Source organism: Quercus suber, unplaced genomic scaffold (genome assembly GCF_002906115.3).
Source record: "Quercus suber isolate HL8 unplaced genomic scaffold, Cork oak 2.0 scaffold_677, whole genome shotgun sequence".
Lineage (NCBI taxonomy): Eukaryota > Viridiplantae > Streptophyta > Magnoliopsida > Fagales > Fagaceae > Quercus > Quercus suber.
This window is the reverse complement of record NW_027070118.1, coordinates 171,466-192,712: the sequence shown is the minus strand read 5'-3', so window position 1 is coordinate 192,712 and position 21,247 is coordinate 171,466. Positions and strand designations below refer to the sequence as shown.

Below are 21,247 nucleotides of genomic sequence, written 5' to 3'. Positions count from 1 at the left end.
AAATATCTATAATTATAAAAAAGTTCTTACCCTAGTATAAATAAAGGCTCTTGTTCCTGTGGGATATGGGAGAAATGACTGTGGGAGCATCTTATCAACAATTTTAAAGACACTGATTCCCAGCTCAAACTCACTACATGTTATATATAGATGGTAAGTAAATCAAATTACAACTTATCCACTTGTGGTTTAATTCGAATTTAAGTTGTTTACTTGTGGTTTAATTCGAATTTAAGTTGTTTACTTGTGGTTTAATTCGAATTTAAGTTGTTTACTTGTGGTTTGTAATTCGGCACTTTACCCACCTGAACTATGTTTCGTTAGGCTTCTGTCACTCACCTCTCCATTTTTTGTTTAAAAACACGTTTTACTACAAAAATGTGCACATTTTACTACCTAAACAACCTTGTTCTCTTGCATTTCTTTTTCCCTTACCTCTCAAGGGAAAATCACAAAATGATGCTATAGTCTTAAACTCTCATCTTTCTTTTAAAAAAAATTAAAATTTCAGATAATAATAATAAAGAGCAACAAGTCTTTGTGAAAAAGGTAATATCTTACAACAATCTTCAGCAACAAGTCTTTAAAGGGGGCAAAAATAAAAAGGTAATTTCACCCCCTGTTAACTTTTAGATAATTATGGACAACACTTTTTGCGAAAAAACATATTACAAAATATGAACACCGGCCAATGAAGCTTGTGGATTAACATGTACATATAGTGTACCTATTGGATAGAATCCTCGTCCATGCTTCATTGATAACCTCTTATATGAGGAATATGGACTCAATGATGCATCCAGTTTCTCTCCTCCATGATCTCCTGGCCTTGCCCCACAAACATATGTCTTCTACTTGAGGCTTTGAGTCAACTAATTCATCATATTTAAGAGTTCAACATGATGTCAACATAGCATTCAGAAAGGCAAAAGCCATTGACAGTCCTTATTACCAACAATCATTGCAGGAACACTTTCCTACTCTGAAATGGTGAAATCGAATGCCATCTTTGATGATAATCTCATGGTTTCGTACCAAAGACATATATTTTGCAGCAGTGTGACAGTCAGTACACATTCTTGTGTTCTTAATCACCCTAATTGGTGTACTACTTTTCATCTTCATCAGCCCATAAGTAATAGCCAACTTCTCAGTGTGACTAAGCAGCACCTTATCCTTCTCAACCTCATCTACGTTCTGATATACACAGCTGATGTCAGGCACATATCCCAGTTTCTTCATCTCAGAAACCAAATTATATAACTCAAAATATATCTCTCCTGCATCGGGATGTGGCTTCCCTTCTGCAGAGAAAAAATGAATCTTGCAATCAATTTGTATCCAGCTCCACACTTGGAGGTTCTTTACCCCTGAAACACCCATCAAGTCTTTAACACGCTTCACATCCTCCCATCTGTTTGAAATGGCATATAAATTCATCATAAGAACATAATTAGCAGAATTATGTGGTTCTAACTCAAATAGTTTCTTCGCTGCAAATTCTGCATACTCAATGTTATTATGGATTTTGCAGGATCCAAGAAGAGCACCCCAAATGGTAGCATCTGGCTTTAGTGGCATATTTCGAATGAAATCCCGTGCTTCATCAAGATAACCAGCTCTCCCTAGAAGATCTACCATGCAAGAATAATGCTCAATTGTTGGGATTATATTATAATACATGCTCATACCATCAAAGTATTTCCATCCTTCATCAACTAGACCTGCATTCTTGCAACCAGAGAGGATAGCTGTAAAGGTTATAGAATCTGGTTGGACACCCACCCCACACATCTCATCAAATAGTGAAATCACTTCTCTTCCAAAGCCATAAATGGCAAACCCCATGATCATGCAATTCCAAGAAGCTAATGTTTTGTTCTGAATCTTTTTGAAAACCTTGTGGGCATTTTTTAATTTTCCTGACTTACTATACATGTCGATAAGTGCAGTGCCTACATATATGTCTTCAGTAAAACCATCTTTTACACTGAGACAGTGTATCTCTTCACCCTTCTGTAACAAAGATAGTCCTGCACAAGTTCGAAGTAAGCTGGATATGGTGGCTGAGTTGGGTTTGATACCTTCTTCCAGCATTTGGATGAAAAACTCAAAAGAGTCCCTATAGCTTTCATTCTGTGAACAGCCTGATATCAGAGCAGTCCATGATACAACATTAGGTGTTAATCCAAAACTTCTGATGCGATGAATCACAGCCAGAGCTTCCTTACTGCAACCCCACATTGAATACCCAGAAACTAGGCAATTCCATGTCACTAAATCGGGTTTGATTCCTTCCTTTTTCATTTGGCTCAATAGCTTTTCAGCATCTTCAAAAAGCCCCTTGTAGGAATACCCAGAAATTAATGAATTCCAGGCAAAAATACTTCTGTTCTTCATATTGTTAAAAACCACGCGAGCATTAGTTAAGCAATTGTTCTTCACATACATGTCCAACAATGAAGTTCCTACATATACATCATTGTCAAGCACATTTCTTATCACATAGCCATGAATTTCTTTCCCCATATTAATGAAGCCCAGTTTGATAACTGCTTTAATAACACTGGTGATAGAGCCTGAATTCAGTCTCAAGCCCACAGCTTGCATTCTCTGCAAAATGTTTAGGACTTCTTTATATGAGCCATGAAGAGAATGGCCTGACAAAAGGCAATTCCAAGTTACAATGTCTGGTCTTACACCAGAAACTTCCATTTCATGAAAAAGATTCCTAGCATCATTCAAACAACCAAGTCCAGCATAACCCGAGATAATTGAGTTCCATGAAGATATGTTACGATCTCTCATTGACTCAAAAACTATCCTAGCTAGTTCAAGTCTGTCATTTTTGGAGTACATGCTAATCAGTGAATTGCAAATCGATAAATTGAATTCAAGTCCACATCGTAAAACAAACCCATGAATTTGCTTTCCTTCATTGAGAGCTCCCATTTTAACACAAGTTTGCAGTACTTTCACAATTGTTCCACCATAGACTTTCCCACCTGACATATTCATATCCCGAAATAACTCTAGAGCTTCCATCCATCTTTCATTCCTCAAATTTGCCATGATAACCTCATTCCACAGGGGATCTTCCGTATCCGGAATTTCGTCAAACACTTGATTTGCACTCTCAATGCCCCAACAACTCCCATAAAAGTTTATCAGTGCAGAGTTCAAATACAAATCCAAGACAAAGCCCCTCTTGATCAAACAAGCATGAATCTCCGCTCCAAGCCACAAATCCATTAACCTGGCACAAATTCTTAAAACCAAGGCCAGAACTTTACTATCAAACACCACTCCTCCACCATGAAAGTCTCTGAAAACCACAAGAATATCATGAATATCACCACCAAAACTTGTAAACTCTTGCAACAAAGAATTCCAATCCCATATAAGATGGTTTCTGGAAAAACCCAGAAAGAGTATTACCATTGCAGCCGACTCAAAATCGCCAAATTCTAAGTAATATGTGATCAAACTCTTTCCAATGGTATCCCAACTGGGTTTGTTAGACAATTTTATGAACTGGGCATGCACTGCTTTCACAGAATTCAGAGATGTTATCTCACTGATCATGCTCGAGGAGACTTTCCACGAAGAGGAAGGAAGAGAAGCAAGGATTGGAGTTTCAGGAGAAGTAGTGCCTGTGACAGAGTGAGCAAGAGCAAGAGAAGTGAAGGACTGGCTTTTATGTGGCTTGTGGTTGTGGTTGCGAGTGAGTGTTGGGTTTTGAAGGATATGAGGGTTAAGGTGGTGAAATGGAGCCATTTTGTCCATGGAGGTTTGGCTTTTGAGAGAACTGGTAAGAAAGTAAAGGTAGTCTGGTTGGGCTGATTAGCCTTAGCTTTAGCTTTGAAGAAATGGCGCGCTGGGAGAAGAGGAATTTTTGGTTAGCGGGGGATGGATGGTATGAAAAGACTGATAAATATAGGCATAATTGTGGATAAGGTTTATATTTTATACAATTATCCTCGTTCTTAAGGCTTTGTTTGGAGAGTATCTCACTGATCATGCTCGAGGAGACTTTCCACGAAGAGGAAGGAAGAGAAGCAAGGATTGGAGTTTCAGGAGAAGTAGTGCCTGTGACAGAGTGAGCAAGAGCAAGAGAAGTGAAGGACTGGCTTTTATGTGGCTTGTGGTTGTGGTTGCGAGTGAGTGTTGGGTTTTGAAGGATATGAGGGTTAAGGTGGTGAAATGGAGCCATTTTGTCCATGGAGGTTTGGCTTTTGAGAGAACTGGTAAGAAAGTAAAGGTAGTCTGGTTGGGCTGATTAGCCTTAGCTTTAGCTTTGAAGAAATGGCGCGCAGGCAGAAGAGGAATTTTTGGTTAGCGGGGGATGGATGGTATGAAAAGACTGATAAATATAGGCATAATTGTGGATAAGGTTTATATTTTATACAATTATCCTCGTTCTTAAGGCTTTGTTTGGAGAGATGGAGGTTCAGGTTCGAATCTTACAATGAAATTATGTTTTCGGCTTATACTCACTAGTGTTCTCGGGACTTGGTGCACAGCTATGGTTCATTTGGATCTTTTGCTCCAGCAAGTCCAGGTCTAGCAAATAGAGTATTACTATAGTCATGCTCAGGTAGAAGATACTATCTCAAGTTGTTCTTCTCTACCATTTTTTTTTTCATAATAAAAAAACAACAAAAATGTGCTCTTGAACTGAGTTGGAATAGTTACAAATTACAAATAACAATCCGCTTCTGTTTCATTAACACAGCGACAACGACAATAAAAAGGAAAACATAATGTTTTTATCCATTTAGAAAGTGGAAACAAAAACGAAATCAAAATGCTTAGGGTATGTTTGGTAACTGTATTTTCCCCTTATTTTTTGTTTTTTTAAAAAAATTTCTATTTTTGAAACTAAAAAACTTGTTTGGCAACCCAAAATGAATAGAAAACAAAAGCTGTTCTCAAAATTCAATTTGTGAAAGAAACTAAAAACAGGCAAAATGCTATTTTCACTTTCTAATTTTCAAAAGTTAATGAAAACATGCATTTAATTTATAAATTTATCTCATTTAATGAGTTTGCATTAGAGTTCAAATCCTAGTAATAACATATTTTAGTATTTTCTATTTTTTTCCTTCAAAAAACTATTTTTTTAATTTCAACTAACTAAACATGTTTTTTATTTTAAAAATACAATAAAATTGTTTTTCTTTATATTTCCAAAAATAAGTTTTTGAAAATAAAAAATAAAAACTGTTACCAAACATAATCTTATATTTTTTCCATCCTCCAAGCAAGAAAATAAGCCGTCCCTGTTTTAAATTTTTATACATAGCCGTGAGTATATGTAGTTCAGTTTAGTTTTTGTTTTGGTAACTAATAAATGAAATGAATGGATGAGATTTATAAGAGCACCCACATCAGTGGATGGAAAATCATGTATAATAGAAAAAGTCACAATTTTTACACATTTTGTCTCAAAATTGTTCCACATCAGTGCTTCCAAAATCTTGTATAATCATGTATATTTATCCACGAGCTACAATAACCGTGGATATATACACAATTACTATAGCATGTGTATATAATATTTTAATAATTTCTGATTCGCTTTTTTTTTTTTTTTTTTCTCTCTCTTCTCTTTCTGTAAAACTAACCCTCCCTCGTTATGTTCTTTCTTCCTCTGATACACACTCCCACAGACACAAAATCAAAAATCAACTACAAACATAAAAAATCAACCACAAAATCAACCACTAGAACAAAATCGTTAGATCGGTGATTGTGGATCGTGGATTAGAGAGGCGATTTGGATTGGTGATATGGATCGGTGTTGATGGAGATCGGTGATGGGTTGATGGAGATATGTTTTAATGGAGATCGGTGTTGATGGAGTTCTTGCTCTGGTGCTTCTGGGTTTTGACCGTGAGAGAAAAAAGAAGAAAGAAGAGGAAGAAAAGAAAAAAGAAAGAGGAAATGACAAAGATAAATTCTGGGTTTTGACCATGAGAGAAAGAAGAAGAAAGAAGAGGAAGAAAAAAAAAAAAGAGGAAATGGCAGAGATAAGGAAAAAGAAAGAAAGAAGAAAGAAAAGGAAGTATTGGAAAAAGAAACGGGTAGGTAAAATAATATTATAAAAAGAATATAAAAATATTATTTATATAAAATATAGTGTATAATAGATGAACTGATGTGTGTATTTTGTAAAAATAGATGTGTAAAATAGAAAAAGTAGCTTTTTCTGTATAAAATAGATGATAAATTTACACGAGTTAGTGTGGATGCTCTAAGCCGTCATCCTAAACCAGTTTAGAAACAGCTAAGGTTGTTTACTCATTCCTTAGAAATGTTGATATAATGTAGCTCAGTCTAAAAGCCATACAAACCCCTATAGTTAAGTAAGGAGGACACAATGTAGACTATGATGAGCTTCATGACGTTTTCCTGTTTCTGAATGCCGCTCTTGATCAACATTACTGAGTCTGGCCGGAGGAGAGACTTTGAATTTTTTTTTTTACTAATATGTGGTCTTTATGAAATATTTACGCCTTTACCATCGTAGATTATATAGAGAGTAAGAACAAAGCAAATTCATTGAGAATCAGGATAACTGAATGCTGTAGTATATACAATAACCTGAATGAGGCTTCAGAAACATTAATAGCCATAAAGGGGAAAGAACAATAACCTCAACCACAGATTCTTGGTAAAGAAAAAGAAACAAACTTGGACATTTTTTTGAATTTCTGCATGTCAACTTTTTTCAAGCATCATTCTAATCTTCATGGCAGTATTCCAAATTTATCACGTGTCAAAGAAGAGAAGACAACCTTAGCAGCTTTGTTTTTGGAAAACAGAATATATATATATATATACACACACACATATATTCTTTGGAGCTTTCAGTTAGTCACTAATTATATCATTAAATTTATGAGTATTTTGTAGGTTCCAGTTAACTTAACTGGTAAAATCTCCATTGGTTGAATAAGAGATTTTAGATTCTATTTCTGCCTATACCAAAAATCAAGTAGTGTCTTATTCTGATGATAAAGGGCAATTATCAAGAGCAGACGCTATAGGTGAATCTCTATCTCTTAAAAAAAAAAGATTCATGAGTTTTTGAAAGCAAAATTTTATGTAAAACTTTATATAGGATTGCAAAAAACGTGGATGAGTGGAGTAGTAGGTTGATGATCTTGAATGAGCCTCTGAAGGAGTTGAAGAAGAATCGAGGTTGAGCAATTTTTTTCGTCTATTGAGTGCTCAGGAGTCTACCAAACCATGTAGTAGCCCTTAAAAATTAAGGACTATGCAGTTTCAAACTTTAGATATTATATTTAGCAGACAATCTCCAACAAGGAAAAATATACGTAACAACAACAGAATCTATCTGGTGTATGTGCAAATGAATCTTGTGATTAGTAACCTCAAAATAGTTCAGATTGGCACTAAACTGAAGCATTTCAAGGAATGACAAGCTTAATCAAGAAGTCGAGCTGACAAAGAATATTAAAGGGATAGTGATATACCTTCGAATCTTTGGGCTAGAACCATCAGAAATCATGACAACTTTTGTTCACTCAGCCTAAAACTTCAAGCTTCTGCTTATTTAAAGAAGTATTGTGGGAAAGTGACTTGGTTGCAACTGTTAGATCATAAACTGAGCTTTCAATTCAAGGGGCAGCTTATTCCCACCCCCAGTGCTTCCAGCCTGCTGCTTCCCTAGTGGAGTTCACCAAGATGGAAGCCGTTGAGGGAGTGTGAACAACCGGTGCCTTGAAGATCATTGTATGGAGAACAATGACTTGGCTTGCCTGACTTGACAAGAATGAGCAAGAACCTTTCTGTAGGCCACAATGGCCTGGCATACTTGTAGCAAGCTAGATACCTACTTATAGAATGAAAGAGGTTTGTTTTGCAACCAGAATGCCATTTCCTAGTATTTCCAACAAAGATATCTAGAGTTCAAACCCACTCTCCTACTTAAAATGTATCCTTAAAAATATGTGTGTGTGTGTGTCTAAATGCACACATAATAAAGGCAACATTCAATATTTACTTCCTCAAGCCCTGTCAACAACAATTCCTAATATCCGCTTTGGTAGGAACATATCAAGAGTTTGGAACATGTGTACCAGTTTTTAGTCTAATAACCAAATTTCCAAGCCAATTAATCAAGCAAAATTCTCTAACCTATCAGATTTCAGTCTGCCTAATGTCAAAGGTCTTGCTTTAAAAACGTTATCAATTCACACCACATACTTGAGGTCATGAAGAAAATTATAACTAATGCCAGCGTGTTATCATTCATCAAATGCCATGAGAAACAAATCCACCTATCATACCATTTTCAGCATCTCATCCCTAAGTCCCTAACCTTCTGGAAAGATCTCTGTTAACAATTCACTGTATGCTGTAGGAAAATGGCATGGAATTGCAAGCTGTGCCACGTCTGACCCCTTACCTTCTCAAGAAACTAAATAATTCAATTAAAAAGAGAGAATGACAAGCTTGTGTGTCTAAATGCACACATAATAAAGGCAACATTCAATATTTACTTCCTCAAGCCCTGTCAACAACAATTCCTAATATCCGCTTTGGTAGGAACATATCAAGAGTTTGGAACATGTGTACCAGTTTTTAGTCTAATAACCAAATTTCCAAGCCAATTAATCAAGCAAAATTCTCTAACCTATCAGATTTCAGTCTGCCTAATGTCAAAGGTCTTGCTTTAAAAACGTTATCAATTCACACCACATACTTGAGGTCATGAAGAAAATTATAACTAATGCCAGCGTGTTATCATTCATCAAATGCCATGAGAAACAAATCCACCTATCATACCATTTTCAGCATCTCATCCCTAAGTCCCTAACCTTCTGGAAAGATCTCTGTTAACAATTCACTGTATGCTGTAGGAAAATGGCATGGAATTGCAAGCTGTGCCACGTCTGACCCCTTACCTTCTCAAGAAACTAAATAATTCAATTAAAAAGAGAGAATGACAAGCGGAGGAGGGGGCAGACATAAGAATAACAACTTATTTATTAGGATTTTTAATAATCAAACTACATCATATGTGCAGACACTCATTCCTTTGATCTTTTCTAACTGTTTTTCACCCTGACAAGAATAGGGGAAGAAAGAAATCCTCCAACAAACTTCAGATTTAACATCTAACAACATCTTTTCATTCTTCTAACTGTTTTTCAGTCCAGTGACCCTAACAACATCTTTTCATTCTTCATACTCATACAGTCACACTTCAACAATAAAACAGGTAAGGTTAAATTGTAACTTGATGGCGCACAATGAAAATAAGAAATAAGAAAACAAACTAAGCTAAGGTATTGCAAGCAGAAAAGTAGCTAGAGACAAATAGATATAGCACGCAAAGTAGAAATTAATGGTAAATTACTATGATTAATTTAGTTATATTTGTTTGCATACAAATGAACCAGAAAAGTTATCCCAAAAAAAAAAACCTGATGAACCAAAAAAGCTCAGCAATTTATACTCGCTATAATATTTCTTGGGTTTCTGAAAAGTGCTTAAAGCTACAATCATATCAGGCAGTTTCATATTGGAGAGAGACCTCATAGTTAACCAAATATCAGATAGCAAAAATCAAATCTTTAGTATATAACTTACTCATGGGAGGAGAGAAGGGGGGGGGGTGGGGGGGGGGGGGGGGGGGGGGGGGGGGGGGGGGGGGGGGTTGTGAAATACCCTCACTTTCTTATAATCAGAGTATCAGCCACCAAGTAAGACTTCAAAGGATTGAAGATGTGTGGCGTGCATGACCTTGGATATTGAAATTGGGGCTTGACATTATGAGCAGTCTGATTCACTGAAGTCAGCAACTCCAGGATGGTTACTTGAAACTAAAAGCAACTCCTTATGTGAAATCACAAAGCATTATCTATTCTATTCAATGAACCTAATAATCCTTTATTCCATACTACTGATGACAGAAACAAAATGCAAATTTGGCTTGGTTTAGGACAAAGATAATCATCTAATTCTAAAGACCTTGACAGTCTTACATCATTTTGTTTTTTAATATATAAGTACGTCTCACATCAATTTTACAACCAGTTGAGCTGGATGCCCGAGCCCAGTTTTTCCATATCACTTTTTATCATAACTCTTTCCATAGGCAGAATAATCTTTAAAAACACTCAGGCCAGCACATTGAATGGATGGAAGAATAATAGTACATAGAGCGGATATGTTTTACTTCACTATATTTCTAGAAGCATAAACCATTAATTTAGAAACAGCTGCAAAGACTTACCATTGGATCAAAATTTTCAGTTCAGTGCTCTAATTAAGAATCTCTAAATATGTTTCATACAGGCAGAGAATAATATGAGATAACTAACTTACGCCTTTGCTCCTATTAAAGATTGTCTTGAACAATAAATGTTGGGGAGGAGTCCTCGCCTTACAATGGTACAGGCTGCAGAGCCTTGCAAAGTAGATTGCATTTTTCTCTGAAGCGGTAAAGGAGGATAAACACTGCTTGTAAGTCAGTCCAAGAGCACAGCATAAGGCCCATTTGGTGAATGTCTCTAGGTTGGAGCCTTCAAAAGAAAGCAGCCATCTATAAAATTTACCAACGTTCTCTTGGCCTACCATCAGGGAGCACAGGAACAAGATCCTTCTCCTCATCTGTTTTTGAGTTGTCAACCTGTTTAATTGGTTTGCTCACTCCAACCTTCACAGTTCCACCATCTTCATCGAAATCCGGAGGCATGTCATCATCTTCATCACTCCAATCGTCTTCATAATCTTCATTGTCATTGTCATCGTCATGGTCATCATCAAACCCATCATTGCTCATTAAATTATCAACATCAGACCACTCTTCTTCTCCCTCCTCACCGCTTCCATTATTTCCTTCTGGCCCACCCTCCTCATCTGTTCTGGGAGAACCCCTTTTTGGAAATCGAGGAACAGCAACAAGAGAGCGAATTTTCTCCTTTATTAGCAACAAACGATCCTTCTCTATCAAGTGAGAATCACGATACGCTTCCCTGAGGAAAACTGAGTCCCTATCCCCTTTCAAGGACACATAAAACATATCAGGGTGCCTTATTAGCATCCCTCTCAGCTGCTGAGAGAACCTAAACTCCTCTCTAAAATGAGTGAGGTGATCCACAAGAGTTCTCTTCTCAACAGTGAGGCTTAAAATCTCATGAATAACCCCACAAGCGTGTTTCTCTTTCTCAGGCGTGCCCGACCTGAGTGCTGAGAAATCAGAGTAAGGCGATATGTAAGGCATTTCTCTAAACACAGATATCCTCCTCATCTCACCCTTGGAAAGACTGAGACCCTTGGGTAGCAATACTCTTTTGAACCTTGGGGGCCTATCAATAATCAAATTCTTCTCTTCCAGTTCTCTAGCTCTATTTTCCTCCTCAGTTAACTCAGCTGCTGAAACTGCAAGCTCGGGATCCCAATGAGTCAATTCCAACGCAGGACCTCGTTCAGTCGGAACAACCCTGAAGTATTGCGGGTACCTATGACAAATAGTGTTACGAAATTCGAATGGCAGCCCAAGATCAGTCCTCAAATGGGCAATCTTCTCCAACAATATCCGCTTCTCCAACGACATCATCAACAATTTCCTCAATTTAACAACCAACAAATCCTCCATCTCATTCCTAATCTTCACCTCCTCCAAATAAAGCCTTTCAGCTTCGGGTGTCAACCTGAACTTTAATGAAAAAACCCCTTCTTCCTCGATATCAAACACTGCAGGGAATTTCCTTAACAAAGCAATAAACCGTCGCTTCTTGTCAAGACCCAATTCCCTTCTGTACTTACCTAGCTCTCTAAGAGACATAATTCTATCAGGTTGGCTCACTAGAATCTTCCTTATCTTCAACACCAGTTTCAGCTTCTTGTCCCTTTGTATGACATTGTCAAAAGGAAGCTCTTTTCTTCTCTTCACAACAGCTCTAATGGGTCCAGGTCCAGATGGGGCTTTTCTCAGATTACTCAAACTAACACTATTATTACTACTTTGTTGCAAAACCAAACTTGTGCCCCAAAACTGTGACCTGTCTGATAGGGAGAAATGGGATTTTACAGAAAGTTTGGGGTTTTGAAGAAAAGGATATTTGTATGAGATAAATAATGGTGAGGAAGTAGATGGAGAACAAAGCAAGTGTTGGGGTTTCATTGTGAGGCAGAGTTACACTAACAAAGAGAAATAATATATAATCTAAAAATCAAAAAGAGATAAAGGAGCAGGGACAGAAATGAAAATAGGGATAGGGAGTTACAGAGGCACACCAAGGGAAGGGAGCAAGACCAAGCCAAGCCACTAGGAGAGTGAGCCCTTCACAAGTGTCAAGTTCAATAAACGAAGAAGAAGCAGAGAAAATAGAACAAGATGGAGAAAACGAGAGAGAGGTCTGGTGAGTGGTGACTCCAGCCCTTTTGAAACTCTTGAATGAGAATGTTGAGAAGGGTGTGAGGGCAACGGAAATAGATGAGGTAGGTGAATTAATATTAACGAGTTTGTGGATCGTTTTTTTTTTTTTTTTTAAATTGATTTTTATGAGGTGATTTCGGTGATATGTACTGTATATATTAGTGAGAAAAATATATATATATAAGATGTAAAAATCAGATAGAAATTATTTAAAAGACTTAGATATTTTTTGCAAACACTATAAGCTATAAAATTATTATAATAACGATAATTATTTATTTATAACATCACGGTCTGACCATAAAACCATTTTTATTCTATTTCTTTATCTATACCAGTTTTTAAAATCATTTGTTATATAGGGGGTTTGTGTTGCTGAATGTGTCTATGTGTGTTATTTTTATTTATTTATTTATTTATTTTATGAAACTATGTGTGTGATTTTTCTTCTAAAAAAAAATGTGTGACTTTTTTAATTTTTAATACAAGATAAAGATTCTACTCTAGTCTAATCTAAGTGTATATATATGTGAAGTTATGTTCTGGAGACTTAAATTTTGGCCCTTATTCCCCCATTTCATAAGAACTTTGTACTTATAAAATGACCATCACACGCGGCGGTAGTTTATTAAATTTTAGAATTAGTAAATCTTAACTATATATAAATTTTAAATATAATATAATATAATATTATATTATTCTATATATATATATATTAAATTGGCTAATGTTTACCTTAACTATATATATAAATTGGCTAATTTTTACCACATTTTTGTATATAATGTAAATTTTATATGGTACTATTCACGTTTTTTCATATATATATATATATATTTAATTTTTTTTATTTGTAGTCAGAAATTTTTTACCAATATTATCAAAAATATTAATTAAAAAAGAACTTTTTTAAATCTTAATTTTTAAAAAACACACTTCCTCATACAATTAACTTAAACAAACACATTGTCTTTTCTTGTAATCATCACCATTTGTTAGAGCACTCACATCATTTCGTATATAAAAGCATAATGACTAACCTTTGCACATCCTGTTCCTAAAAACTAGTGTATAATCCGTGTAGATACATGGTACAATTAAAAACAACACAATTACACATATATGGATTCAATTATATCTTGTTTAAGTCATAGATATATACATGAGTTTTACTCTTTCTTTCTTTTTATTTTTTGGTTATACACATGAATTTACTCTTTTTTATTGAATTTTTTTATGGTTTATTTATAATAGACTTTTCATCTTTTGCACAATATTAACTCACCTAGAAATTAAAGAATATATATAGATAAGATGCGTAGCGCAAAATTAGATAATAATTAGAATCCAATTTGAAATCTAATTGGATTTTCTCTTAGTTTTACCTATTAATATATATATATATATATATATATATATATATATATATATATATTATATGAGATGGATTTAAGTTACACCTGGTGTAACTTCATAAGAGTTATACCTTTTGTGAACCATTGATTAAAAAAAAAAAAAGATAAAAAAAAATGGGTCCATTTTAAGTTAGATAGATCATTTTCTCCTTTTCTTCCTCTTATTTTATGTTAAGATTATTTTTGGATGCTTAGATTACTTACTAAATGTTAAGTGAACGAAAACTGAAAACTTAGATAATAAGAAATAACTGCTACAGAACCAATGGTGTAGATCTTATCTTATTTTTTGGTCTTCGGAATGAACTCTTAATGTTAATATATATATATATATATATATATATGTGGTGGAGGCTTATAAGTATAGTTCAAAAAGAAAGACAAGAGGAAGAAGATGATGATATGAACGGAAAAAAAAAAGTTAATGCTTTTTTATTTTTTATTTTCCTTTAATAAGAAGAGTTAATGCCTAAATCACTAATTTCTAGGAAGTAATAATGATACTACTATGAGTGTTTTTTGATCGTTAGGCTGCGTTTGTTTCGGTGGTAAAGGAAATCAGGAAAACATTTTACACCCTTGAGGGTGTTTGGGTGCCCAAGGAAAATTGGGTCAAACAGAAAATCATTTCCATTGACCGTAAAATATGCCCTCTGACCCTGTAAAACCATTTCCGTTTGTATTTTACCTTCAAATCAATTTCGCCCCTAGAAAACAGAAGAGAGAGAGAAACAGCAAGAAAGAGAGATCGCACACCAGCACCGGCAAGCTCGCACCCCAGCACCAGCGAGATCGCGCCACGAACCCACCCTTCGATCGACCCACCTCGTCCACCGGGAGATCGCACCACGAACCCACGAACTGATCTACCCACCCAGTGAGTGACCCACTCCTAGATCGAGCCGCCACCTTCAGATCAACCCACCTTATCCACTGGCGAGTCACACCCACGAAACGATCTCTCTTTGTCCCTCTCTCACGATTGGTCTGATTTTGATTTTTTTGTTTTGATTTTTGTTTCTTGTGTTGTTTATATATTTTGATTCTCTGCAATAATATTTGTTTGGATCCTAAGAAAATGTGAGAAACATGATAAAAATGAGTTTTCTAGAGCATTTTTAACAACACAACCAAATACTAGAAAATATTTTCAAAGCATTTTTTGAAATGCAACCAAACACTTGAAAATATTTTCCTTTCCCGAAAATATTTTCACCTGAAAATATTTTACACTCGGAAAATATTTTACATTCAACCAAACACATCCTTAGATTTAGTAATAATCAATGGTTCATAAAAAGTGTAACTCTTGTGAAGTTACACCAGGTGTAATTTGAATCCATCTATATATATATAGATAGATAGATAGATAGATAGAAAGATAGATTACCCATATTAGACTATGGGCAAGGATTTATTGCATACTAGGCATACTAGGTTTCTAGAGTTGCTGCATACTAGGGTAGGTGGCAAAAACTGAAGTGACACATCTCTAGGGCTAAATTTGTTGAGAGATCTTTTGTTGCTAAATTCGTTTTGTATTTTTTGTCTAAATGAAAATTTTAGGAAATAGATATGATGCGGGAGTCACAAGAAAATTATTATTTAGTATTATTTATGTTTGCAAGTCAATTGTATTTTTATGTATTAGGTCCTAGTAATTTATTAGGCTATTAATATTTTAATTTGGAAGAAAGATTATTTTTGTAATAAAGCAATTAGGGTTTTCTAGCCAATTAGAATTAAGGTTTAACAATCCTTTATAAGCAACCTATTGTACTCCTTTGAGGAGTTAGTTGATATTTTGATGAGTGAAAAAGAATGACCGTTTGGTCTGGTGTTAACTCCAGGTCTACCCTAGGTGCTGACTCTTAGTGGTTTTCTCGCTTGGTTTTGACTCCAAGCAAGGCCTAGGTGCTGACTCTTAGGTCATATCTCTTTTTTTTTTTTTTTTTTTTTTTTTTTTTATTGTTTTAGGTTTTTTTTTGGTTGTCCTACGTCATATTTGGTATTAGAGCAAACACTAATCTATTTGAAGCATCATTACAGTCAATCCAGAACCAAAAAAAGAAAAGAAGAAGAAGAAGAAGAAGTTGTCACCGTATATTTTCCACCACCAGAAATCTAGCCACCACACCACCTTTAAAATTCCTTTGCGACATCTCTGCCAAACTAGGCCCAAAAAACCCATAACCCACTCCACCAGAATAGTACCACAAGAATTCATTAATATCGATCTCACCTTGTCGTTCCAAAGCCACTGCCCATAACCATCACAAGTTGCCAGAAGTGCCAGCCTCCACAACCACAACACCATCAGAAGCCTCAACCTCAGCCTCGCACGCTGCTGGTTCTACTGCAACGCCAATCCTGCATCTATCCAATCTCATGAGGTAACCCACTGGCCTGTCTAAATTCCCCTATTCCCCTTCTTTAGCCATTTACGTGACCTACCTGATCTGATTAACCTTAAACACATCTAACCCGACCCAAAGACAACCCATCTTTTGCCTCAGCCTTTACTGTCCCAACCCAGTTTCAAAAAAATAAAAATAAAATAAAAACCTTAATTAGACCCAATTTTCCGAACCCATTCAAACTACTGAACCTAATAGGCCCCCCCCCCCCTAAAAAAACCCATCATAACCAATTAACCAAATAGCCCAGTCCCATAACCATCCACTGCAAAACCCACCCTGGCTCAATTTAAAAAAACATATAAGTAGTCATATTAACCCATTAAATCTAGAAGCTAACTTGTGTGCATCAAGTGTTCTTCAACTTCGGAGAAATTTTTCATATCGGTGTTTTGTGACTCCAAGTCTGAGCTGAAAATGATTGCTTTTGATAGAAAATTTGAGAAGGAGATTAAGGAGGTTGGGAATACACTCCTTATCCCTCTTTCCTCCATTGATGATCTCCTCACTCTTCTTGATAAAGTTGAAAATTTGATAGCATAGGTGGAGCAAGAACCATCCAAATCAATGTGAGATGCACTTTTACCCTCAGTGAAAGCACTAATCACTAATAAAATTTTGCGACATGCTGAAATGGATGTGAAGGTTTTCGTTTTATCTTGCATTATTGAGATTATATGGATAACAGCACCAGATGCCCCATATAAGGATGAGCAAATGAAAGAAATATTTCAATTGATTTTGGCAGCATTTGAAAATATGTCTCATGTGTCTACTCGCTCTTATAAGAAGGTGGTTTCAATTCTTGATACCATTGAAAAGGTCAAGTTATGCTTGATGATGCTGGATCTTGAGTGTGATGCATTGGTTGTTGAGATGTTTCAAAGTTTCTTGAAGATAATTAGGTCTAACCATCCACCTTTTGTACTTTTAGCCATAGAAACAATTATGAATCCGGTTATAGATGAAAGTGAAGACATTTCCTTGGATCGTCTCAGTTCACTTTTTGCTATTGTAACAAAGGAAAATTAGAATCTTTCACCTATTTCTTGAACATTGGGGGAGCAAATAATCACTAGGATTAATGCCTAGCTAGAAAAGATAATGGCACCTACTCAAAAACTACCCAGTAAGCTTGAGGGTGCAGATGATGTGAAAGTTGAAGTTGTTGAACGTGCTTCTGATCAACCCTTTACAGTCCTTGAAGATCTACATCTTGGTGAAGTCGAAGAGGTTAAAACCACAGTGCTTCCTATGGTTTATAAGGTCCAAGATGAGATTATGCTAATTCCACACATTGATCTTGTAATTTCAAATGAGTCTAATGTGGTGAAATTCAAGGTTTTTCTTTTCTCTATGCTCCCTAAGGTGATTCTAGACTTGAAGCAAGTGTTACTTGTCAGCATGCTAATCCTTCAACGCTTTAGAACTTGAGGTTGAGTTTTCTCCAACCAAAGGAGAATAATGCGAGAGACGCAAGAAAATTATTATTTAGTATTATTTATGTTTGCAAGTCAATTGTACTTTTATGTATTAGGTCTTAGTAATTTATTAGGCTATTAGTATTTTAATTTGGAAGCAATGTTATTTTTGTAATAAGACAATTAGGGTTTTCTAGCCAATTAGAACTAAAGTTTAGCAATCCTTTATAAACAGCTTATTATACTCCTTGAGGAGTTAGTTGATATTTTGATGAATGAAAAAGAATGGCTGTTTGGTTTTTCTTTGGTCTGGTGCTAACTCCAGGTCTACCCTAGGTACTGACTCCTAGTGGTTTCCTTGCTTGGTGCTGACTCCAAGCAAGGCTTAGGTGCTGACTCCGAGCTCACATCGCTTTATTTCATTGTTGTTTCAGTTTTGTTCTGGTTATCCTGCGTCAAGATATGTTGTCTTTGTACCTCCTAGCTATAAGTTCTGTTGCACTCTCATATTTATTGTCATGGATAGTTTTGGGGTTAGAGAGCTTAACTAAGTAGAACATGTACCCTTAAAGGGTTATTAAGTCGTTCTATTTTTTTTTTCGTTGATTTTATTTTTTATCCTTGTTTATTGTTTCTTTATTTGATCAGTATTTTTTCCCTTTTAATGTGGGTCTATATGCAAGGGTGGATGTTCTTATATATGTTTTACTTAATCCTTAAGGAGCTTGCAAAAAAAGACTAAACAAGAGCAGTTTTCTAGGAATGAAGATTGGGGAAAATTACTCATTCAGGGGTCGATAGAGAGGAAACTCAGGTTTATGTTGCTGTTGCAGGTCATGTTACCAAGATAGAGCCAATACTTGAAGGGAGTCTAGGATTGGCTTGGGGGCATCGGTAAATTGATGATAGTTAGATTAAATTTCTTATTATGTCAAAAGGTTATCAAATAAAGACTTCTTAGTCTTTAGGAAGATTTAGTAAGCGGTTCAACTTATATTTTGGTTTATTAGCAGTTCAGTTTATTTGTTGTTATCAGTTGAGCTTGTAATTGGATAGCAAAGAATGTATTTAAGCTGTGAAGCATGAGTAATAAAAACAAGCTGATTTTAGAAGAAGCTGTCTTTCACTTGTTTCTTATAAATTGGACTATTGCTACATCTAAATTTATGGATATATCTTCCTAAAACCAATCAGATATTTTTCTCTGCAACTTGTATTTTGGTTTATTAGCATTTAAGTTTATTTGTTGTTTCTCATTTTTCCTTCTTAACCATAAAATCCTTTTTATCATATATTCAAAGGCTTCATCTTGTTAACACACCCAATAAAAGGCTAAAAACCCCAATTTTATGCAAAAACCAAATTTCTTTCAAACATATGTGCCATTGAATTCAAAGCATTATTGTACCTAAAAGAGTCAGTTCTTTTGCTAGAGATTAAAGTAAAGACTAGAGGTTTGGCTCAAAAGAAAGATTTTTTTAGTTAAATTCAGAAACTTTGTTGCAATGACAATAAATCTTTATGTACAACCAATAAATGCTGCATACATCACTGCAAATAAACAAGAGTTCTATTGACATAAAGACCTCGATCACAAGGCACAATTTTTCGGATAATTGAAAGCACTTGATATGAATGGCATCCTCCTATACATCAACAGTTCACATTGGTGACTAAAATGTAGGAAGAAATTCGTATTTTGGAACTTCTAAGATTGTATAGAGAAAGTTGTGAACCTATGTTTCATTAAGCCATTCAAGGACAAGGGTCAAGGATAGTTGCCAAATTTTTAATTATTTATTTGTTTATTGGGGATCAGATAATTGTCAAATTTGATTGCATGAGACCAAAACCTAAAAATAAGAAACTACTCTCCAATTTGAAATTGTAAAACTGTTATATAGTCCTCATACCAATATTTAAGAGAACCTATTCATACAAAACAAAATTGACAAATTACCCTAGATAAATCCAATTGATACTGGTGTGAAACAGAACTCATTAACCAATTGAAAATAATTTTTAGGACCAAAATTCAATGAAGACATAATTAGATTATCTACTTCAACCTCATGGACCCTAAACCATATAAGTTTCACAATTGATTCTCAAAAAAAAAAAAAAAAAAAAACATACATTTTTGTACAACCAGTATAAACTTAAAAATTCATTTTTTCTTAATTAAGGAAAAAAAAAGGTTACGTTTCCTAATTTCCTTTTCATTTATAGTATGATCTATATTTGCTTCCAAGGAAATGAAAGCAAACATTGAATATGCCCACCTTACCTTTTCTTCTTGTCATTATGGTTGCGTGCAATTTCCTGCTACTGCCTATTCTTTTTTTTTTTTTTTTCCTGCAAAGCTGTACTAGCTCCTACCACTCCAATTTCTTTATCTCCCCTGTTTCTTATGTTCTCCTTCAATTCTTTTTGCCTTCCTCCTTACCCTCTCAACATTTGTCTCCACAACAACCTCTCTGATTATCTTTGTCACCTCTTCTCTTTCAAGCCTCCCATTCAAGTCTCTCTTCACTTCTACAGCTGTTGGGAAAAAACGCTGCTATAGGATCAGTTTTTTGTAGTGTTCGTTGGGCTCCTCAGGTGGACTGTCCTCCTCGGTTTTCTTGACTAGGTTATACTAATAGGACTGGGCTTGATCTGAGTAATAGTTGGGCCCACTTGTCCCTCGGGAGGATTCCTACTTCATGATTCATTTTCTTCGGACTTCCCCCTCCCACAATATATATTTTTCCAATTTTTTTTCTTCAGAAAGAACCATTCCAGCAATTCATACCCAATTCATACCCAATACACAACGAGAAAATACTATGGATCCCAATATGATGCGGGACCCAACAATGCGTTCTTAGAAAAATAGGACATGATAAAGTAGAAACACAATAATTAATTAATAATTAAAATATATTCTTTGATTTATTTTATATAAGTTTAGAGATATATATTATGGGATCTTTAAATGTTTACATTGTACTTATAATGTAAACTTACATTGTAGAAATGCAAATTCAGGACATTGGTCATGTAGAACCATTTGTATCGGGGCCATGGCCCCCACAAAAAAAAAAGTGTATATATATATGTATATATAATTTGTAAGAATTAACTTAAAAAATAAGGCCTGACCCTCTCAAAAAAATCCTTTGATCTTCCCAAAAAAAAAAAAAAAAAGTAATAGACTTGGGAGTATAATTTAGTGTTCGTTGAATGCGTAAATTTTTCCGAATATTTGTGTTTGTAAGATGTGCAAAATTTTCAGTGTTTCTTGATAAATAACATACTTTGAACGTATAAAATTATGTAAACTCTTTGAGTAACATTGTACGTTGAATGCACAACTTTCTTCTTCTTCTTCTTCTTCTTTTTTTTTTATTTTTTTATTTTTTTTTTTTTTATTTTTTTAATTTTTTTTATTAAGTGTGTAAATTGAACGTGCATAATTTGTGCATCCTTCAAAACATTGTTCACTTCAAAAGTTCAAAATTATATAAATTCTTAGAATAATAGTGTTTGATGAATGCACAATAATTGTGTGTTGAACATGCGGAATTGTTGATC

The 21,247-nt window shown here is 35.0% G+C and overlaps 3 protein-coding genes across 4 annotated transcripts; 1 reads left to right on the top strand and 2 right to left on the bottom strand.

Annotated features, from left to right (window-relative positions):
• Positions 1-537: 537 nt before the first annotated feature.
• LOC111987879 (pentatricopeptide repeat-containing protein At4g01030, mitochondrial) lies at positions 538-3,985 on the bottom strand. Of its 2 annotated transcripts, XM_065766066.1 has the most exons (2): positions 3,439-3,522; positions 538-3,325 (listed from the first exon to the last, which is right to left on the bottom strand). In XM_065766066.1, the coding sequence occupies exon 2, from the start codon at positions 3,250-3,252 to the stop codon at positions 949-951; it is 2,304 nt and encodes a 767-aa protein (XP_065622138.1). In that variant the 5' UTR covers positions 3,253-3,325; positions 3,439-3,522; the 3' UTR covers positions 538-948. The 2 variants fall into 2 exon arrangements, with proteins under 2 accessions (XP_065622138.1, XP_023875393.2); XM_024019625.2 differs by having other exon boundaries at positions 538-3,985.
• A 6,199-nt stretch (positions 3,986-10,184) lies between these two features.
• Positions 10,185-12,484, bottom strand: LOC111987917 (protein WHAT'S THIS FACTOR 1 homolog, chloroplastic). Its single transcript, XM_024019665.2, has one exon. It carries the CDS (start codon positions 12,161-12,163, stop codon positions 10,589-10,591), a length of 1,575 nt encoding a protein of 524 aa, XP_023875433.2. The 5' UTR covers positions 12,164-12,484; the 3' UTR covers positions 10,185-10,588.
• Positions 12,485-16,883: 4,399 nt separating this feature from the next.
• Positions 16,884-17,282, top strand: LOC111987761 (sister chromatid cohesion protein PDS5 homolog D). Its single transcript, XM_024019505.1, has one exon. It carries the CDS (start codon positions 16,884-16,886, stop codon positions 17,280-17,282), a length of 399 nt encoding a protein of 132 aa, XP_023875273.1.
• The last annotated feature ends 3,965 nt before the right edge of the window (positions 17,283-21,247 follow it).

Coding starts and splice junctions, on each gene's coding strand:
- LOC111987879 (XM_024019625.2), bottom strand. CDS start 3,786: ATGGACAAAATGGCTCCATTTCACCACCTTAACCCTCATATCCTTCAA.
- LOC111987917 (XM_024019665.2), bottom strand. CDS start 12,163: ATGAAACCCCAACACTTGCTTTGTTCTCCATCTACTTCCTCACCATTA.
- LOC111987761 (XM_024019505.1), top strand. CDS start 16,884: ATGGATGTGAAGGTTTTCGTTTTATCTTGCATTATTGAGATTATATGG.